Source organism: Neopelma chrysocephalum, unplaced genomic scaffold, assembly GCF_003984885.1.
Source record: "Neopelma chrysocephalum unplaced genomic scaffold, ASM398488v2 Primary Assembly neopelma1_363, whole genome shotgun sequence".
Lineage (NCBI taxonomy): Eukaryota > Metazoa > Chordata > Aves > Passeriformes > Pipridae > Neopelma > Neopelma chrysocephalum.
The window spans coordinates 113,289-134,168 of record NW_020898027.1 but is presented as its reverse complement, the minus strand read 5'-3'; the positions used below and the strand labels follow the sequence as shown (position 1 = coordinate 134,168).

General features: G+C 48.8%; 1 protein-coding gene across 1 annotated transcript in view; it reads right to left on the bottom strand.

Moving 5' to 3' along the window:
• FBN3 (fibrillin 3) overlaps positions 1 to 20,880 on the bottom strand; it is a 125,852-nt gene that overhangs the window by 63,085 nt on the left and 41,887 nt on the right. The window contains exons 3-6 of the mRNA XM_027706108.1: positions 20,684 to 20,782; positions 16,111 to 16,206; positions 13,348 to 13,443; positions 273 to 470 (exon numbers count right to left, since the gene is read on the bottom strand). Coding sequence (XP_027561909.1) covers positions 273 to 470; positions 13,348 to 13,443; positions 16,111 to 16,206; positions 20,684 to 20,782 — 489 coding nt within the window. The remainder of the gene's footprint in view (positions 1 to 272; positions 471 to 13,347; positions 13,444 to 16,110; positions 16,207 to 20,683; positions 20,783 to 20,880) is intronic.

Sequence of the window (20,880 nt, the reverse complement as noted above, 5' to 3'; positions counted from 1 at the left end):
TTCTCCATATTCTCTGTTTCAAAGCTCTATTTTCATGTCCTGTTCTCTGTGTTCCCTATTTTGGGGTCCTGTTCTCCATATTCCCTGTTTCAGAGCTCTGTTCTGCTGTCCTGTTCTCCATATTCTCTGTTTCAGAGCTCTATTTTCCCATCCTATTCTCCGTGTTCCCTATTTTGGTGCCCTCTCCTCTGCATTCCCCCTTTTGGCTCCCCTGGCACACACTCCTCCTCCCTCCCTCATCCCAGCCCGGGCACATCCCCGGTGGCACCGACCTTGGCAGGCTCCAGTGCGGATATTTGGGATGAATCCCCGGCGGCAGGGATGGGGCTGGGCAGGACACATCTCACAGGGGTGTCCCCAGGCCCGCCCGATGGTGGCACAACACATGGTCTTGGTGCAGACGATGCCACTGAGCTGGCCCTGGCACATCTGGTTGTTCACTTGGCTGAAGCAGGGCCCGGTCCGATAATCTGGGAAAAGGCAGGAAAAACACACATCCAGGGGTTAGATCCCGACAGGAACACGAGGATTCCTCGGCCGTTCGGGTGCAAATCAACGAGTTCTGAGGGGGAAAAATCAAAATAAAGCCCTGCAATGGTGAAAAGAAGAGAAATTTCAGGCTCTAAAATGAACTCGAAATAAGAAGTCGGGCAAAGAGGCGGTTTCAGGGCTGCGGTTTCACCCGTTCTGGGAAGCAAAGCAATCAAACTTCATTTTATTTAGGAGCAAAGATCCATCCCTGGAAGTGTCCAAGGCCAGCTTGGACCAACCTGGGCTAGTGGAAGGTGTCTCTGCCTTCCTTAAGGACCTTCTTTAAGGTCCTTCCAACCCAACCCATTCTGGGACATGATTAATTCCTTCAATTTAACCCTTTAAAGATCCCCTGGCAGTTTGAACTTTAAAACCCCAGATGCTGCAGAAGCAATTGGTGTGTTTCCCATTCCCAACCAGGATCCTCCCATCCCTTAAAACCAAAAAAAAAAAAAAAGGATTTTTGAAGGGCTTTGCTTGCACTAAGGAATGTGGGTTTGACCCTCGATTGGGGATATTGGCACAGCAGGAAACTAAATTCTGAAATAATAAGGTTTTCCCTTCTGCTGGGAATAGGTGATTTCGTGTAAGTGTTTGATCTGTGGCTGGAAAAAAAAAAAAGACCTTTAACCCAGAAAATTCCACATGAACTGTCTGAGGAAGTTAAGTGTTGGTCTGGCTGAGATTTGCTGAGGGAATTTCGAGGTTGGAGAGTCCAGTAATTAGTGATTGCCTGTGAACCCAACTCCTGCATCAGCTCCAGGATTAACCCCCAGCTGTCTTTGCAGTGAAATATTTGGATTTGATGTGTGAACCGACCAAAAAGTCGTGGGGGGGGGATGGTTCTACCTGAACAACGAGCCACAGGCACCCACAGGGAAAGGGGAATAGTTTAACCCAGGCTGGAATTGTCCCACCTGGATCAGGGCAAGGAGAAACTACCTGGAAAACGCACAAGAAATCCTGGGAAAGGACCAATTAGCAAAATAATTGCTTGTTTCCAGCTTAATGCTCCCTCTGATTTGTGTTTCTGGGAGCACAGTCAGGCTTGAAAATTAATGCTGATGAAAAAGAAACGAGAGGTTTGGTCTGTGGATGAGATCAACAGCAAGAAGGATTTGAGGGGAAGAGAAAGCACTGATTTTGAAGTGAAGTCAGTGTAAAGGTGATGGGATCTCGTAAAAAAAGCCCCTTTTTTTGGGCAGCCTGAACAGAACCACGAGCCACGTTTGCAAAGGTGAGTTACCAAATAACCATATATTGGTTTTTTGACTCAAATTTCGTCGAGATACCAAAAGCAGCAGAAGAAGACGTTCCTCAAAGGGACTCAGAAAGTCAGATTAATAAATGTTTGACCCCAAACCGATGCAGAAAAGGGGGTGGACTTGCACCTCCCACCTCCTCTGGAGACGGAAGCGCCGCAGCAAGAATTCCTGGAGATGGATCCTAATGAAAGCACAGTTGTGAGGAGAACACCCCCTTTGAAACAAGCACTTGACAAAAATAGATTTTCATGTGTAGATGACTCCTTTGGAGGGGAATGAAGCCAAGGAAATTGCAGTCTGGAGGCCAGGAAGCCTGGCTGCCTTCCAGCTCCCATCTGTTGCTAATTCGAACGGGCAAATTATTAAATTTTTAATGAGGCACCAATCAAATTTTATTAAGGAAATACGGATGCTTAGGAGATGTCTAAAGCCCTTTTCCAGCCCGTGTTACGGGATCTCATCTTCCAGGAACCAGGTTCAGGGTGAGTTGTCCTTCAGAAGTTCTAGTTTTTCCCTGGAAAAGCAGAGGTGAGGCGCTGAAAAACTGGGATTTTTGCTTCCTCTTCCAAGCTGGCTCAGCTTTACAACAAGGTGGTGGGACACGGATGAGTTCCACCTTCCCACCTCCAGGTGAAGTTCTCTTTACAGAGAGTGCAAAAAATACTGGATCAGGCTTGATTTTTGGGAATCTTTTCACCTCTCCAGAAGAAACTTCAACCACGGCAAGGTGGGTTTAGCTGCCTAAAAAAAACCCTCCCTGACTCCACCTCCCCGAAGGACCCGGCCAAGAGCGAACCCCCCGAGGGGGGGACAGCCCTCAGCTCCTCTCCCAACATCCATCAGCAGCCTCATCTCCAGGCACTTGATCCTGTTGCCGCGTTAATTCCCGGCTCAAACCGCGCTCGACACGTTCCATCTGTAAATTCCGTATCGCTGGGGTGACTCCAAGGTTACTCCGGGGTTATCCCAGGGTTACTCCCAGGTTATTCCGGGTTTATTCTGGGGTTACTCCTCGTGTCTCCTTGCTCAACTTGCGAAAGGCACCGTGGAATCAGAGCTGAACCACGAGCAGCCAGGCAGGAAGGGAGCTGGGAGTGTGGATGGACAGGAAGCTGAACAGGAGCCAGAGTGTGCCCAGGTGGCCAAGAAGGCCAATGGATCCTGGCCTGGCTCAGGAACAGTGTGGCCAACAGGTCAAAGGAAGTGATTCTTGCCCTGGACTCAGCTGGTGAGGCCACCCCTGGAGTGCTGTGTCCAGCTCTGGGCCCTCAGTTCAGGAAGGACATTGAGGTCCTGGAGCAGGTCCAGAGGAGAGCAACGAGGCTGGGGAAGGGACTGGAGCACAAGTGCTGTGAGGAGAGGCTGAGGGAGCTGGGACTGTTCAGCCTGGAGAAGAGGAGGCTCAGGGGAGACCTCCTCACTCTCTGCAACTCCCTGACAGGAGGGGGGAGCCAGGGGGGGCCATAATCTCTACCAGAAAAAGCACCTTGGACTCGTTAGAACAGCATAATCAGCTTCTGACTATTTAAAATTCCCACTCAAACATTGATTTTTTTGGGATCCGGCGCTCAGCTTCCCGATGCTGAGGGAAAACAAGGGATATCTTCTATAGGGAAGGTTTCCCTGGGATATACAACAGAATTTACTGGTGCTGTCTGGCATGGAAATGTTCCTTTCAGCAGCTCAGGCTGGTTGCTCTGAAGAAGGGAACCAACTGGGCACTGATCTCACCAAGGGCATTTTTCAAAGGTTTTGTAGCACCTGAACTGAAGTTGGATCCAAACCTGAAACATTTACAACCCAATTTCGTACCCAATTTCAACTGGATGTGAAACACTGCGTTTAAAAGTGGATTTAAATTACCACTTTGCTGTGTGGAGGGAATAAAAAAGGCATTTAAAACTAATATTTTGCTCCCTTTTAGCTGGTTTTTATCGCCCCTTTGGGAGAATGGGGAGGTTTCCATCAAGGACTTTTGAAGAGAAGCGTTTGGGTTGAAAATATTCCCAAAGGGAATAAAAGCAGAGTTTCCTCCACTTCTACAACATCCACTGACCCAGGAGGGTTGTCCCTGAGTCAATTAATGCTTCCAGTGGGAATTCAGATCCCCGAAGATGCAAAAGCAGGAATAATTGCACGACTTTCTTTGTTATTTAAAACACAACTTCCCCCCGGGGTGTGAGCAGATCCCAAGGGAAGGTGAAGGAACTGAAGAGCTGCTCCCACCCCTCTTCCAGCCTGGGTTCCTCTGGCACCATTTGGCTGGAATTCCCTCCTGGGACAGGCCCTGGGGGCCGGGTGAATTCCTTCCTTCCAAAACAAACAAACAGAGGAGATTTTGCTTCTGCTGAAAATCCAATTCCTTCTCCCAACAAACAATGCCTTCACTGGGGGCTTTTTCCTTAAAACACTGAGGACAAAAGGATGTCTGTGAGTCTTCCCTGGGCATCTCTGGACTCACTGGGATGAGGAGAGAAAAGGCAGTGGAGGTCCAGCCCAGGGTGTATTTTGTTGCTCTCCATCAGCTGAAGGTTTGGTCCCCCAAGTCCTTCCTGTCTGTGACCTCCTGGGCTTTTGGAGCAAGGCATGAGTGTGCAAACTTGGAATCATGGATAAAATCATGGAATGATTTCCCAAAAAGTGGGGAGGACCCCCCAAGGATCATCCAGACCAGCTCCTGGCCCTGCCCAGGACACCCCAACAATCCCCCCCTGTCCCTCAGAGCGTTGTCCAAGAGTTCTGGACATGTTCCCCAGGGTTTTCCTTTGTTCTTCTCCACCCCCTGCCCCTCTTTATTTAAGGATTTGGGGCTTCATTTGTCCCTATGAACACAGAAACATCCACAGCAACAATGCAGCAGGATTTCTGTAGAATCCTGGAATATCCTGAGTGGGAAGGGACCCCCAGGGATCATCAGGACACCCCAACAATCCCTCAGAGGATCATCCAAACCCTCCTGGAGCTCTGGCAGCCTTGGGGTCGTGAGCAACTTCTACCCAAAAAATTCCCACACCAACTCTGGATGGGAATGTTCCCTGGAGAAGGCTGTGAGTGCCCTCCAGGACCTGCTGGGACAGCTGGGAGCTTAAAATGAAATGTTTAATGGAGAGATGGATGACCTGCTCCTGGAGAGACCATGGAATCACAGAGTGGTTTGGGTTGGAAGGGATCCTAAAATTCATCCAGTGCCACCCTCTGCCATGGGCAGGGACACCTCCCACTATCCCAGGTTGCTCCAAGCCGGCTTTGGACACTTCCAGGGATGGGGCAGCCACAGCTTCTCTGCCCAACCCATGCCAGGGCCTCCCCACCCTCCCAGGGAAGGATTTCTTCCCAATATCTCATCCTAATCTCCCCTCTGGCAGTGGGAATCCATTCCCCCTTGTCCTGGCACTCCATGAACATATGGGACAGCACACAGAGGGAACAGCATCCCAAAAGCCACCAGCCAGACATCCCTGGAATGACACAACTCCAACCCCTGCCATTGTTTCAGGGCGGACACGGAGATTTTCCAACCGGGATCGTGGCTCTGGGCTCCCAAATCCCTGCTCAGCCTCTCAGCCTGAGCTGATACGTGACAGCTCTGGGAGGGAGGGAGGGGGGGGCTGCAGAGGGAACAGCATGAGGGTCTCCTTAAAGGGCTCCTTTCTCATGGAATACTTTCTCCACCTAGTCATTTCCTTACCTCATCCAAACACAGCCACATTCCTCATGTTTAACTGTTTGGACTTTTGCAGAAAAGAAAAAGCTGGCTGGGGCACTTTATATATAAAGGCCAGACATTCCAAGTGCTGAAAAAACACATTCAAAGGAAATAGTGAAGGGAGAAACTTTTTTTTTTCTTTTTTTTTGAGTTTTCCTGTCCTATTTTTACAGTTTCCTGACGAAGCCTCGGCCCCGACGAAACCCGAGCTGGAGCCCCACGCACAACCCTCCTCCTGCACTCCCAGCAGCATCTGAGGCACAAAGAACACGCAAGGTTGGGAGTTCCAGAGGTTTTGGGAATGTCTGGGAGGGCTGGAGCCATGTCCTGTGTCCTGGAGGAGATCCTGGGATCAGGACATTGGTTAGGGCAGGGATGGAGGTGCAGGAGTGGAGGTGGTGGAAGCCTCGCACCTCTCAGAGCCCTTGGGAACATGACTATGGACAGGCTCTTGGAAAAAAAAGGGCATGGAGATGGTGGCTGTGGCCTCCTGGGTTGTGTGTTCCCAACAGGAATGAGTAAGGGAAGGAGGAATTTGTGTCTGACCAGTGGGAAGCATTTTTGGGCAGAGATTTTTGCCCATCTTCCTTCTGGGAGGAGGTGATGACAAGGAGACACGATGGAGTGAGGACTTCCCAAAAATCTGGCTGGGTTTCCAGGTCTTCCCTGATCTTATCAAGGTGAAGAGCATCTCCCTCTGTCCCTTCTCTGTTTCACGAGTGGGTTTATTTGGAAACCTCTCCGCTGTTATTTCAGCCAAATTTGTGACCTGTTATTCTGCCTGGAACAGGTTTGCACCCAGGAAAAGCAGTTTGGGAGGATTCCAGGCCAAACATTCCTGCCAGATATAAAGCTAAGCCGTGGGAATGCTGCTCCCAGGAGGAAATGAACTCTGAGGTTGGTTCTCACTGGGCACCGTGACCCCTGAGCCACCAAACAGCAAAGGAAAGGATTAAATATCTATGTTGGAGAATAATTCTGGAGAACTTTTCCCCCCTTTCCTCTGGCAGGGGAAAAGCAGCCTGTGATTGTCTCATTAAGGATTAAACCATAAAAGCCACGGGCACACAGGGAGATTCCATGTGCAGGATCCACCTCCAGCCCCACCAGTGCTCCCAGCAGAGCCTGCCTGGTTTTCCACAGGGGGAAGAAATGTGGTTTCACACAACCTGTCATTATTTGATCAAGGAAACCTGCCTGCAGGAGGCAAATTGCAGCCTAAAAAACCCAGTGGGGGGAAGTTTCTGCCAGACCTTTTCTGCAGGAAAAGAGCTCTGCCATCAAAATGCTTTTTCTGCCACGAGGCAGAGGAATGGGAGGTTTTTCCTCACCTTTGGAAGGAGGCTGAGGAGAAGGAACTCCATCAGAGAGCTCAGCTAAGAGCTCTGCTTTGTGTCTGAACATCTGCATCAGCAGAGCACCAGGAAAAACCCAGCTGAGCTCCTGGTTTCTGGGGAGGATGAGGAATCTCTTTGTGAACATGGAATTTTAATAAAAAACTCATCTGGGGAAAAAAATTCCTAGAATCTCAGAATGGGTTGGGTTGGAAGAACCTTAAAAATTATCCAGTGCCACCCCCTGCCATGGGCTGGGACAATTTCCACTATCCCAGGTTGCTCCAATCTGACCTTGGACACTTCCAGGGATGGGGCAGCTTCTCTGGGAAAACCTGTGCCAGGGCCTCACCACCCTCACAAGGAGGAATTCCTTCCCAATATCCCACCTGCCCTCTGGCAGTGGGAAGCCATTCCCTGTGTCCTGTCCCTCCATCCCTTGTCCCCAGTCCCTCTCCAGCTCTCCTGGAGCCCCTTCAGGCCCTGGAAGGGGCTCTCAGCTCTCCCTGGAGCCTTCCCTTCTCCAGGTGAACCCCCTCAGCTCTCCCAGCCTGGCTCCAGAGCATCCTGGAGCATATTCCAGAGCCCTTGGAGCAGCTGGGCATGGATGGAGGAGAGATTTTTGCCAACTTGAGATTTACCCCCAGACCAAAAAATTGACTGGGCAGCTCAAACGAATGAATTTCCCATCTTTTCCTCACAAATTCATCCTGGGGGGTGGTTTCCAAATTAGACTGGAAATTTATGGAGAGGGAAAAAAAAATCATTGTGAGAGGAAAAATCTGAGAGAAAACCACTGAATAACTCCCCTCAGGAGGGAAGGGGGGGGTTGGAGAGGCCTTCCAAGGAAGAGTAATGGGGTATCCTGCAACATTCCCAGCAGCTGGAAATGTGAGTGGATTAAAGTGCAGCTTGTGCTGAGACACCCTCTGGATCCATCTGTGTGTTCCAAGCTGGAATCCTGGATGGGATTCTGTTCTGTTTACACGTGGCCTGTCACTGGAGAAGCTGCAGCTGGAGGGAATGGGACAGATCCATCAGGATTGAGCTTTCCCTCAGACAAGGCTGACTGGCAGGATTGGACCACCCCAGTATTTATATCATAGAAATAAAAATCCTTATGAATTATTCCAGAGCTTAAATATTTCAGGGTGAGAGGGAGAGCGATAGAAATTAAATGGAATTACGAGAGGAATTGTTCTGCACAGCCAAGAACTTTGAGAAATTGGTAAAACATATAAAAATATGCCAACCTGGGGAGCTTCCACTAATCTGGCTCGCTGCTAATGGAGATTTGGCTTCCAGGATTGGAATTGTGGGAGTTACAAGGAATACTGAGTTCCCAAAGATGTGAAAATCCCTTTGAAATTTTGGTGAATCTACAGACACAGGCTCAGAAATGCTCCCTGAGTGCACCTCAGAGGGGATCCCTGTGTTATATATATTATATGTGCTAAAATAAATATATATTTATCTAAAAATAGAAAAAGCTGTGTCTCGATGGAAGCAGAATCCTGGATGATGTGATCTGTACGTGGACACAAACCCTTCCAAGGCTCTTCATGGGATATGGGACTTGGGAATTCCAAGGCTTCAAAAGCACAGCTGGCTTCCAGCTCAGCAGGGAATGTTTGCACTCAAGAACATCCCCAATTTTTGGAGGGAGAGGAGAGGACATGGAGACACCCCCAGGGCCTTTCTGAACCAGACAGATCAGAGGAACCTCCAAAAGATGGGGAATGTTACTCTTAAAAAGCTATGTTTTTTTTTTCTCCAAAGGAAAAGAAGATTTTCTTTCATGGCATCCACAGGGATGGAAAAAAAAACCCCAACAACCCAAATTAAAACCTCATCCTTTGGCCCACAGGAGGGGCTTCAAACCATCACCTGAGTCAAACACAGTCTCTCGTTACACCTCATTTTTTCCTACTTGCAGGAGGGTGAAATCAGAGACATGACATCAAAATAATTCATTTTTGCTGTAAAACTATTAAAAAATAATAATAATAAAAAAAAAAATTGGCCTCTGTCCACCACAGCTTCATTTTTTCTGTGCTGCAGCTTTTCCTCCCACACTGATGTAATGGGAGTTCACGTTCCCAGAGGCTGCTGGGGTTGTACAATGCAGTCATTAGTTCCTCATCCCTGAAGATGTCAGGGGGAGGCAGGAAATGATGCCGAGGTTCTGGGAGTACCTCTCTCTTAAGGTATTTCCCTCTGAAGTGGAGAATTTCCTGAATGAAGTGTGAAGGTGCTCAGGTTGCTCCCAGTACAAAGCAGCCTCTTACTGGAGCCCCCACTGTTCCCAGCACGCAGAAATTCAGTTTATCCCGATTTAAAAGCCAAGGGATTTCTTTTTGTGGTCGCAGAGAAAGAAAGTCAAGTGAAAAACCCTAAATAAATCTGATATTGGGGGGATTTGGGGGGGTTGGTGACTTCTTTCTATCAACACCAACACAGGCACATACAGTGCTTGCCAGTCCAGAGATGGGGTTCAGGGGTTGGCAGAATCCCGGGATATTTAGGGTTGGAAGGGACCTCTGGAGATCATCCAGGCAGGGTCACCTGGAGCAGGTGACACAGGAACTCCCCCAGGTGGGTTTGGAATATGGGAAGAAGTTTTTCCTCACGTCGAGGTGGAATTTCTGGTGTTTTAGTTTCTGGCCATTGCTCCTCACTCCTTATTTCACTTTTTAGGTGAAGAGAGGTCCATGTGCCTGTGGCAGAACTGGTGATGCCTCTGTGATCCCTCACCCTACCCAGGATCTTGGCCAAAAGGCCGAGGACTCAATGGGACACTGAGGAAATTTGTTGATAAAACAAATTTGGGAGGAGCTGTCGACTCCCTCGAGGGCAGAGAGGCCCTAAGGAGAGACCTGGATAAATGAGAGGGCTGGGAATCACCAGAGGTGTGGAATTTAACACACACAGGTGCTGGATTCTGCCCCTGGGATTGGGCAACTGGACAAACTCGGGAAGGAGAGGCTGGAAAGCAGAGCCACAGGAAGGGACCTGGGGGTCCTGGTTGGTGGCAAGTGGAATATGAGTCAAGAGTGTCCTGCTGGGCAGGGCCAGGAGTTGGACTGGATGGTCCTTGTGGGTCTCTTCCCACTCAAAATATTCCAAGATTCTATGATGAAACTGGTCCTTTCCACCTATGAGTATAAAGAAAACCCCACCAGTGGGTTTCAGGCTCTGCTTTGAATTAATCTTCCCTCAGAAAAATCTTTGGGAACAAGGATTAGAGCTAAAATGAGAGCTACAGATGATCCATGTTGCTTCCAAGCCTGTTGCTTGAGTCTCCTGCCACTGGAGACTCCCAAGGATCCCTGTGAACACCTCAAACCTCAAGGAAATCCAGCAGTGGTCCCGTCTCCAGCAAATCTGGTGCTTAGGGACTCATCTTAACGAACTCAGGGATGGAGCAGGAACCCATTTTCTCCTTGGAAGGGTTAAAGCTTCCCTGCCACGCTAATGATCCTTGGAAGGTCATTCCCAAGCACCTCACCTGGCTCCAAACCCCCCGACTGGCCCGGCCAGGAGCCTCTTGGAGAAAAAGTGTAACTTTTAACATCTCCCGGCAGAGCAAGGGCTCTGTTTGTCTTGGCAGGGAGGAGCTGTGTGTACACAGCTGGAGAGCTTGTTTTGTCTCTTAGTACAAGTCTGGGCCGAGCCAAATCTCCAAAGGCTTTGTAAAAATGCTCTCTTTATTTAAAGAATTTTATACATTACAAGATGTCTCCAAAGTCTGCCCCTGCTCAGACCCCCTTCTCTTCCCTGTCTCTTCCCTTCTCCCTCCACGCTTGGGACGGTTGGTTTTCCAGCCCTTGCTGGATCCAGAAGTTTCTTTGAGGAATTTCCAGCTCTCTGTTCACACCCACAGCCAATGCCTGCCTCAATTTATGAGCCTCGACACTTCAGATCCCCGCGAGCTTGGAAAAAGAAAAAAAGCGAGGAGCTCCACGGGCACAGCTCTGGAGCTTGGATTTGTGGGGCTTTTAGGGGAAGGAATCTTCAAAGGAGAAACCAGGAAAACCTGCCATAACCAAAGCAATGCAAGGAGAGGACTTGGAGGATCTATAACTGCAGCACTCAACAAGATCTGGGTTTGAAATAGAGGTGTTGAGGCTGCCCCATCCCTGGAAATGTTCAAGGATAGGGACTGGAGCAACCTGGTCTCTTGGGAGGTGTCCCTGCCCGCGGCACGGAGGTGGAACTGGATGGGCTTCAAGATCCTTCCAACCCAAACCACTCTGTGACTCTACAGAGACTGGAACAATGAAAGGTTCCTTCAGCAAACGTGTGTGTGGAGGCTTTTAAAGAACTTTCCCTTCCCTGCAGCCAATAAATGTGAGGCTCCAACCACAGCAGAGGCCTTTTATGGGGCACCTGCACCGGGAGGTTTTCAGGAGATACTTTTCCAAACCAGGGAATGTTGCACAAGCCCGTGGAGCTGTGGGTGTTTCAGCAGGGCTGGCCCACGCCTGGGCTACCAGAAACCAACTGTTATTCCCATCTCACCCCCTAAATCACCTGGCCAAGAAGCTCCAGAGTGGAAAAAAAAACATTCGAGGCAAGAACAGCCCAAATCCTTGGACATGGAGTTAAACAGGACGAGCCCAAGCTCGGGGGGAAGGCGAGAGGCCAGAGAACCGGAGCCTTTCCAGGGAGCTTTGATCTCAACTCTGGGAGTTTGCACGGCGCTGTTTCGGTTTCATTTCTGAGCGGTGCCACCCCGAGGCCTCGCCAAAAATCATATCAGGGGCGTCCAACAGGAAAGGGAGAGATTTTGGGGCTCAGCCAAACCCTCAGTGGTTTTGTACCCGCGGTGCCCGAACGTGAATGTGATCCAGCCCCTCGGCAAAGCCACTCGTGCTTCCCACCGGAGCTGCTTCCCACCGGAGCTGCTTCCCGCTGGCACCGAACCACGGGAGGTTTGCAGCGAACCCAGAGCTGGCTCGTGCTCCCCTCCGTGGCGTTTTTAACTAAAATAAGGTTCTTTCATGGAAAAACTCGATGTTCTGGTCACGGCTTTCAAGTAAATATAGTACTGAGCCATCAAAATAACTTTGCCAAGGTGTTGTTTCTCAGTACAAGAGTACTGGCTCTTGGCCTTTTATTAAATTTGTGTTGACTTTTGGGGTTTGAGGTCCGCGGCCGTTTTGAAAACTATCAGCTGTTGGTGTTGGTGATGTCATTAGTTTTCATTTTTGAGGGCTGACCTCCTTCACCCAAAAGCATCTGTCTCCAGAGGCACCCAAGACACGTCAAAATCAGGCAATAAATTGAGTTCTTATTGGATTCTGTGTAACAGGAGAGGCAGGAGGCTGCAGAAATGGTGCTGCTGAAGGGGGGGAGCTCGGAGCTCTCCCAGGGAGCTGCCACTGCCTGCTGGAATTCCTGTGCCAGCTGGCCAAGCCTCACAGCAGCATTTTCCATGTGCTCCCGGACTCTGGGTGGTCCGGGACTCCTCCAACGTCCCTGCTCTGCCAGAGCTGCTCTGAGCCCTTCTTGGGGTGCCACAGCCTGTCAGGCTCAGGAGAAAACCTCGGGAAAGGAGGAGAAAGGGGTACAAGATCTTATATCCCCCCCCTTCCTCCTCCTGTCCTTGAGGTTTTGTCTTCCCAAGCCATCATTACAGGTGCTGTTTCCCAGGAAGTGGCTGGATGTCATTCCAAAACTGATGGGATGCAGTGAATCAATTCCTTATTTTCCTGGGCTCCCACACACAGCTTTTGCTCTCCTTGTTGAAATGGGGATGCCACCCCCATCCATGTCCCTGCCTGATTTCCATCTGCCTTCTGCCCATCCCAAGGGAGACGGGGTTGAAAGAGATGTAGGATTGGGTGTTTGGCTGCTCAGTGGGGTCATCCCACCCTAAAATCAGGGAATCTCAGACTAATTTGGGTTGGGAGGGACTTTAAATCTCATCCCTGCCACGGGCAGGGACACTTCCCACCATCCCAGCTTGCTCCAACCTGGCCTTGGACACTTCCAGGGAAGAGACATCCACAATTTCTCTGGGCAGCCTGTGCCAGGGCCTCACCCCCCTCACAGCCAGGAATTCCTCCCCAATATCTAAACCTGATTTCTCCCCCTGGCACTTTTAAACATTTTGGTTTCTGTTCTTTCCCTCTCAGTGATCAGGACGGGACCGATGGGGTCCCCTTCTCTTCGGGAGGAGCTTCCTGGCATTTCTGAGCCTCTCCCAGGTCACCAGACAAAAAAAGAGGGATGTGCCCAAGAGGAAAACACCCTTTTTGTCCTCAGCAATGATGGGAAAACACCCTTTCTGTCCTCAGCAACAAAACAAACCATGGAGAGGAGGATCCAGAGACACCACAGGGAGCGGGGACTTCTCATCCCATAACCACGAAACGCTTCGGACCCGAATTTGTCATTTCAGGCCAGGCCATCCCAGCAAAAATTCCCATAAATCGAGCACCTTTAACACACAGACTTCAACACATTATCATCTCCTGATGTTCTAATTTAACCTGATGTCCCTTACCTCTCTCACACTGGGGGCCGGTGAAGCCGTAGACGCAGGCGCAGCGGTTGGGCCCGATGCACCTCCCGCCGTTCTGGCAGCCGTTCTCACAGACAGCTGGAGGGGGGAAAAAACAAGGAGAAATCCATGATTTCTTTTGCTCCTGGTGAACCCACAGAGCTGAGGTTCAGCCACACCTGCGCTGCCAACACTTGCAGTGTCACCTCCGTTGCATCGTTCGCCCACCCGGAGCCTCCTCCATGCTGGGAAAAGTCGGAGGGTTTTTAGTTTTGGATTTTTGTTTTGGGTTTTTTTTTCCTTGGAAAATTGCACCCTGTTCCTGAACCAGCCCGTTTATGACAAGGCCATAAAACCCTTAGAGGATTTCCTAAGCTCTGGAATCTCAGTTCCTTGGGGTCAGCACCGGGATTTTAAACGTCAAGGTTGGGGATGGATTGAGGCGAACGAGAAAACGCAGACGGGAAAACGTTTAAGGAATGACAGAGTGGGAATGTGAGGAACGGGAGACGAGTCAGGAATTTAATCCCACGTTCCCAGAGCAGGGAAGGACCAGCCTGAGCAGCATGTGGACTTTTTAAATATTCATTGGCTTAAAATGGGACCTGCAAAAAACTGTGGTGGACGGTGCGGGAGTCAAAGGAGGAGGCTGGTGATTGGAATCCCGGAATCATGGAATACCCAGAGATGGAAGCGACCCACAAGGATCAGGGAGTCCAGCTCCTGGCCAGGACCAGCCTCAGCGTGGCCCTTGGTGCTTTGTGGCCAGCTCAGAGCCCAGGTAGAGCCTCCTCCCAGAGCAGAACCCATCCCGGAGCCGAGGCAGCCGGAATGTTCTCCTTTGGGATGCTGCCAGTGGGAGTCTCCATCGTTCCCACCCTCCCAGGGATGTCCTGCCAACATGTGAACCCTCTCCCAAGGACATTCCAGGTGGAGCTGGGAGCTGCACGTAACCCAGGGCTCCCTGCACGCTCCACTCCAAGCCCGGCGTTGCTGTTACTCGGAATTTTCCCAAGGTTTTTGGCTGTTTGGGATGAAATTTTCCAGCTGGTGCCTCTGGCTCCACTTGGACTTTCGGGAAAGTTGCGGCACCAACGAAGCAGTGGGAGCTGAGGGGAAGTTTAGGGGGAATGGGAAGGGGTTTAAAAGTCCTCCTTGGCTTCCCTGAGAACTTTTGGGGGTTCCCACATTGATTCCAGGGATTGGGAATTTGCCTGGAAAGTTCTGATTGATCAGAGATTCTCTCAAAGTCATTGCTTGTGGTTGCTTGTTAAAAGAAATGCTTATTAAAATGTATTATTAAATAATATATTAATAATAATATATAATATTTAGTCTGGTTATTAATTAATATATATTTACTAACATATTAATTTATTAATAATAATTAATAATAATTAACAATAAATAAATACCGCAAATAATTATGTTATAAATAAATACAAGTGTTGTTAAATGTAATAAATAATTCTATTAGAAAGAATTTTATATTATATAAACAATAATATTATTCATTCATCATTATTATAGTATAAATATATGGTTTAAAGTATAAAATTTATTATATTAATATATTATAGTAATTACATTTATTATTATATTTATTATGTTAATATATTATAATTAATATATTATTACATTATTGCGGTGTTATTAAAGTAAACATCTAAATTATTTGGTTGTTTCCAGAGGAATTTTAACTAATATACATATGTAATTATATTATATATTGTATAAGCTTTTATATTTTTATACTTCCAGTGATTTTACATCTAATATATATTTATCTTGAAATTATATCCAATATATTTACACTTACAGTGAATTTATATCAAATATAAACTCACATCAAATATAAACTGACATCAAACCGCCCATTCCCAAAGCAAATGCTGTTTATAGAAGAATTGTAACTAATATACAAATATATTTATAATATATATTAATATATTTATATTATATATATTTATATTTTTAACCTTATAGTGAATTTATATATAATATATATTTATAGTGAATTTATATCTGTTTACACTTACAGTGAATTTATATCAAATATATAGAGATAGAGAGAGAGATATAAACCAAAACTTGCTAAGGGGATAAGGATGAGATTCCAGAGGGGAGGAGAACACAGTGCTGCCATCAAAGAGCCCATTCCCAAAGAAAATGCTGTTTACAGAGGAATTTTAACTAATACACACCTATATTTAACTAACCTACACAAATATTTATATTATATATATATTTATATTTTTATACTGACAGTGAATTTATATCTAATATGTATTTATAGTGAATTTATATCTAATATATATTTATAATGAAATTATATCCAATATATTTACACTTATAGTGAATTTATATCAAATATATAGAGATATATAGATGGATATAAATCTATGCTTGCTAAGGGGATAAGGGTGAGATTCCAGAGGGGAGGAGAACACGGAGCTGCCATCCCAGAGCCCAAAAGTAATGCAGGTGCCCTCTCCCCACACGGATCCCTGGGTGCCCGTGCCCTCCCTGCCCTTCCAGTGGCATTCCCAGATCCCTGGGTGCCCGTGCCCTCCCTGCCCTTCCAGCAGCATTCCCAGATCCCTGGGTGCCCGTGCCCTCCCTGCCCTTCCAGTAGCATTCCCGTATCTCTCAGTGGCCGTGCCCTCCCTGCCCTTCCCGCGGCATTCCCGTGGCATTCCCATATCCCTCGGTGCCCGTGCCCTCCCTGCCCTTCCCATGGCATTCCCGGGTCATTCCCGCACTCACGCTGCCCGCAGTAGGTGCCGGTGTATCCCTTCTGGCACAGACACGACTCCTCGGAGCAGCTCCCCCCGTTCATGCACCTCACGTTGCACGTTTGGACTGCGGGGGAAGGAAGAGCAGGGGGAAACATCACACAGGGATCCCACCCACCCCTCCGAAATCCCGGGATAGGAGCCGCTCCCATGGGATGGACGGGCAAAGCTTCAGGAAAGTCGGGTTGGAAGAGGCAAGTTCCTTCCGGTTAAACACACTGAGTAAAAGCGTGGAATACCTTGGGATATTCCCACAAGGATCATCCAATCCAACTCCTGGCCCTGCCAACAATCCCCCCCTGTCCCTCAGAGTGTTATCCAAGAGTTCTGGACATGTTCCCCAGGGTTTTCCTTTGTTCTTCTCCACCCCCTGCCCCTCTTTATTTAAGGATTTGGGGCTTCATTTGTCCCTATGAACACAGAAACATCCACAGCAACAATGCAGCAGGATTTCTGTAGAATCCTGGAATATCCTGAGCGGGAAGGGACCCCCAGGGATCATCAGGACACCCCAACAATCCCTCAGAGGATCATCCAAACCCTCCTGGAGCTCTGGCAGCCTTGGGGCTGTGACCAAACCCTGGGGAGCCTGGGCAGTGCCCAACCACCCTCTGGGGAGGAAGAACCTTTCCTTGAGATCCAGCCTAAACTTCATTCCACAGAAACCAAAGGCACCCATCCTTTCACTTCCTCAAGGAATCCATCCCAATTAAACATCTCCAGCTTCATCCTTCCTCCAGGACATCCCACCACAGCCCAGGAGACTGTGAGTGAGGGCAGAATTCCTGACATCTCCTTTTCTTTGAGAACTCCCTCTCTTTGAACAATTTTTTTTTTAGATACTCCACTTTTCCAAGATTTTCATACCCTTTTTTTATCATTATTTCACATTACTGCTTCCCTTTAAACCCTTTTCACATCCTAAAATCTGCCTAACCTTTAAAATTCCTCCATCTTAAAGCCTCGTGAGATGTTTGGGGGGATAGAATTTCTTTGGTGGAGGAAACTTTGAAGACATTTATCATCCTTTTACAGTTACTACATGGCCTTGTTGGTGACATTCATTGGCTACAAGAGGGTTTTTTTACAGAAATCTGCAGAGAAAAGCACGTCCCATCTATTCTTCCATGTGAGACTTCAGCTTTCACACCGGATTATGGCCCACTGGATGTGACTAATGCACTGTAGGAAAACAATAGCAATAAATAAGCTGGGAAGTTTTATCCTGCTGCAGACACAAAGCCAGTATTGGGCTTGAAGTGTTTCATCACTGGAGGAGAAGAAGAGCCCAAAAAAAATTGAGTTTTCCTGCTAAACACTGAGTTACAAACGGCCCTGGAACAACACATCCCTCCTTTTGTAAGATGTGACAACTCCAACTGCAAGTGCCTGAGGTTAGAGCAAGTCATGTGAAAACTGTTTTTCACATAAAAAACAAATAAAATATTAAAATAAAAAGGCATGTAGAGCACAGCTCGTGTCTGCCAGGGAGAGGAGGGGCCGTGCCTTGGCAGCTCCGGGGGCTGGAGAGGGGGACGCGTCTCCTCCGTGCACCCAACACCACTTCCAAGCAGGCAAGAGCTGCCTGTCCAAGAGGCAGCAGGACTCAGGAGTGTCCAACAGGGATAATGAGGTTCAGAGGGATTCTGGAAGGCAGGAGGGGCGGGATGGGAAGGCTCAGGGATGGGAAGGCTCAGGGATGGGAAGGCTCAGGGGCTCCGCGTGTGCCGCGCGTTTAATCCCGGCGGCGCTGGGGTGGTTTGAATTAGTCACGATGTCTCCTCGTCTTCCTACTGCTCCCCCGAGCCAGGGATGGGGCCAAATCTAGATGGAAGCTTAATCCTTAAGGAAAACTGAGCTGGAGGCTTCAAAGCACGGCCCGGGGTTGTCAGACACAAGGTCGGGTCTCTCTGGGAAAAGGCCCCGATTCCGGCACATGTTTCCCCTTCCAGCCCTCACCTCGATCACTCAGCCCTGGGAAAGCAATTAGAGCCAGAAATCTGGGAGGGCTGCCCAGAGACACAGGGAGCTCGGAATTGTCTGTCTGTCAGAGCTGTCCATCTGTCAGGACTCTTCCTTATGCATCCCGAGCCTCACATTCAACGCAGTCAACGCCAGGTGTGAGAAATTTGGGGCCTGGGTATGAGAAGAGCCCTGATGCTCATCCAGAAACTTTCCAACTCACTGGCAAAGGCTGTTCCAGCTCCCATTTCTTACGGTCCCGAAAAGCCCTGAGGTCCCACCACCATCTGATTTATCACAGACTCCCACAACGGTTTGGGTTGGAAGGGACCTTAAAGCCCATCCAGTTCCACCCCCTGCCACGGGCAAGGGACACCTCCCACTATCCCAGGTGGCTCCAAGCCCTGTCCAGCCTTGAATGGTCCCTGTTCAACCCCCCCTGCAGATCTGGAATGCAGAAGAACCATCTTTCAACCGGGAATTTCGAGGCCTGTTGTGCTTTGCCGGGATTTTCCAGGGCAGCAGAGAGCAAAGTTGTAGGAAGAGGAGAACGACAGCTCATCCCTGGTTAACTTTTCCCGTGGTTGGATCAGGTTGGATTAGTTCTCCAACTGATTTTGAAGGCTCAGTGGCTGCAGCTGCTCTGCCAGAGGGGTTTGCAGGCAGGTTTTCCCTCTGCTCACACACTCCCACATCTAAACAGCCGCTTGCAAACGACTCCTAAAACATCTTTGCTCCCCAAAGTAGGAAACCCGGCTTTTTGGGATGACACAGCACAGGCAGAGCGGCTTTCCTTGCCTCTGGAATGCACAGCTCCATCTGCTTTACCTCCCTGAAGGATTCCTGAGAAATACAGCCCCAAACATGCCCTCAATGAATCCCAGATTGGAGCCCCTGCGGAGGAACCCACCCACCCTTTGGAAATCCACCCCAGGCTCCCGGGAATGCCCAAATGTACACACTGCTCACAGCATTCCTTGCATTCCTCCCTGATTGCTTCCACATGGACCCTCACTCCAGATTCCTGAACTTCTGCTGCTCCAGCACCTTCCCCTTCCCAAAGCTCTGTGCACCCCCAGAGCTCTGGTGCTTCCTTAGGGGGGTGGTATTTCCAGGGATCTCTGGGAGCAGATCCTGGGAATTTCCTCCTTCCAGTCACACCCTGAGTGTGGTTTTGAGGCTTTTTGGGGTGTGGGGGGCAGTTCTCTGCCCTTCCATCAGACGCCTGCAAGTCACTTTATTAACAATATATTAACAAGAGCTCATGTCCAGCTGGGCAATAATGGAAATAATTCACCTCTGGGTTGTTTTTTTCCATCGGGGACCTCAAAAGACTCGATAAAATTCCATTAATTTCTGGGGTTTTACACAAAATCACCCTTCTTAAAACACAACTCTGGGTTTTTTTTGCTGGCAGGGGGTTTTTTGGCTGTGGTGGGATTGAGGAGTGTTGTCACTTATGGATGGACCGAGTATATAAATGACATATATAAAAAATGAGAGATATAAATCACCCAGTGTTGTTGCCCACATTTAGGGATCTACAGTGCAGGAAAATCCTCATCCATTCATTATCCTGGCTTTTAGAAACTCCTGGAGCCCTTTTGGGAAGAGTTTTTGGCCTCGTGCCACATTAACAGGTCCCTGTCCCAGCACTGCATCACCCTCCAACCTGAAAAAACCTTCTCCATGCCTGCAAAATCCCAAATGGGAACATCCCAAGGGGCAACTCGTGGCCATCAACCTCTGTTCTGGGACTCCTGACTCATCTCCAGCCTCCAGCAGAACTCCCAGGTCCTTCCCAGTGGGAAAAGGGCACAGAGGAGGAATAATTCCTTTCCACCAAAAAAACAAACCCCTGTGAACTGTCAGGATTTAGATTCCACCTGGAGAGTTTTCCATGCAGAGCCCTGTGCTGTGGGATCTGGTGTTGGAAGCACCACGCAGGGATTCCCAGAGGGATTTGGGAATTGCTTCCTGCCTGCCTGTCATTCTGCTCTTCAGAAACCCAAGCCAGCCAGCCCTCTTCCCGGAATTTTCCCAGGTGTTTGTCCCGGAGGTCTCAGGAAAAGCAGGAATGCTGCATTCCCAGCTCCAGCAGTAATTCCATCGTGTCACTGCAGTTTGCTTTAAAAAACCCTGGGCAATCCCTGCCCATCCAAACCACAGCCTGGCAAAAACTTCATCAATTTTCCATTGGAAAAAAAGACAAATCAAAGATATTTCTTCGGTTCCCAAAAGCAGGGAGTGATTTGATTCCACTTCAAAGAGCAGCCAGGGCTGGATGGACTCCTTGGCAGCTCTGGGGTGAGATTCCTGAGCTGCATCCCGGAGGATTTTTCATCCCAGAGGAGCAGGATTCACCAGCAAGGTGACGATTTCCCTCCCGGCATTCGGGGGAAATGAGGATCCTTGGGGAAAACAACCCCAAAAACCGGAATATTTTGTGACCTCTGCCCGGGTCAGGTCTGGAAGGGGCTGCCAAAACACCCCAAAATTTGAGGTGCCCAGAGAAATGTCTTTTCTTTTTTAAGAGAGCACGACTTTTTGGAGGGAGGAGGGTCCCCAGAATGTTCTCTTACCTCCAGCTGAGCCACAGTTGGGAGAGAGTTGTCCATTGGAGCACGTGCACATGTTCGGCCGCGAACAAAACCCGTCACCGCAGGAATTCCTGCAGATTGCTGGAGGGAGAGAAGAGAAGGAGGAGAAGGAGGAGAAGGAGGAGAAGGAGGAGGAGAAGGAGAAGGAGAAGGAGAAGGAGAAGGAGAAGGAGAAGGAG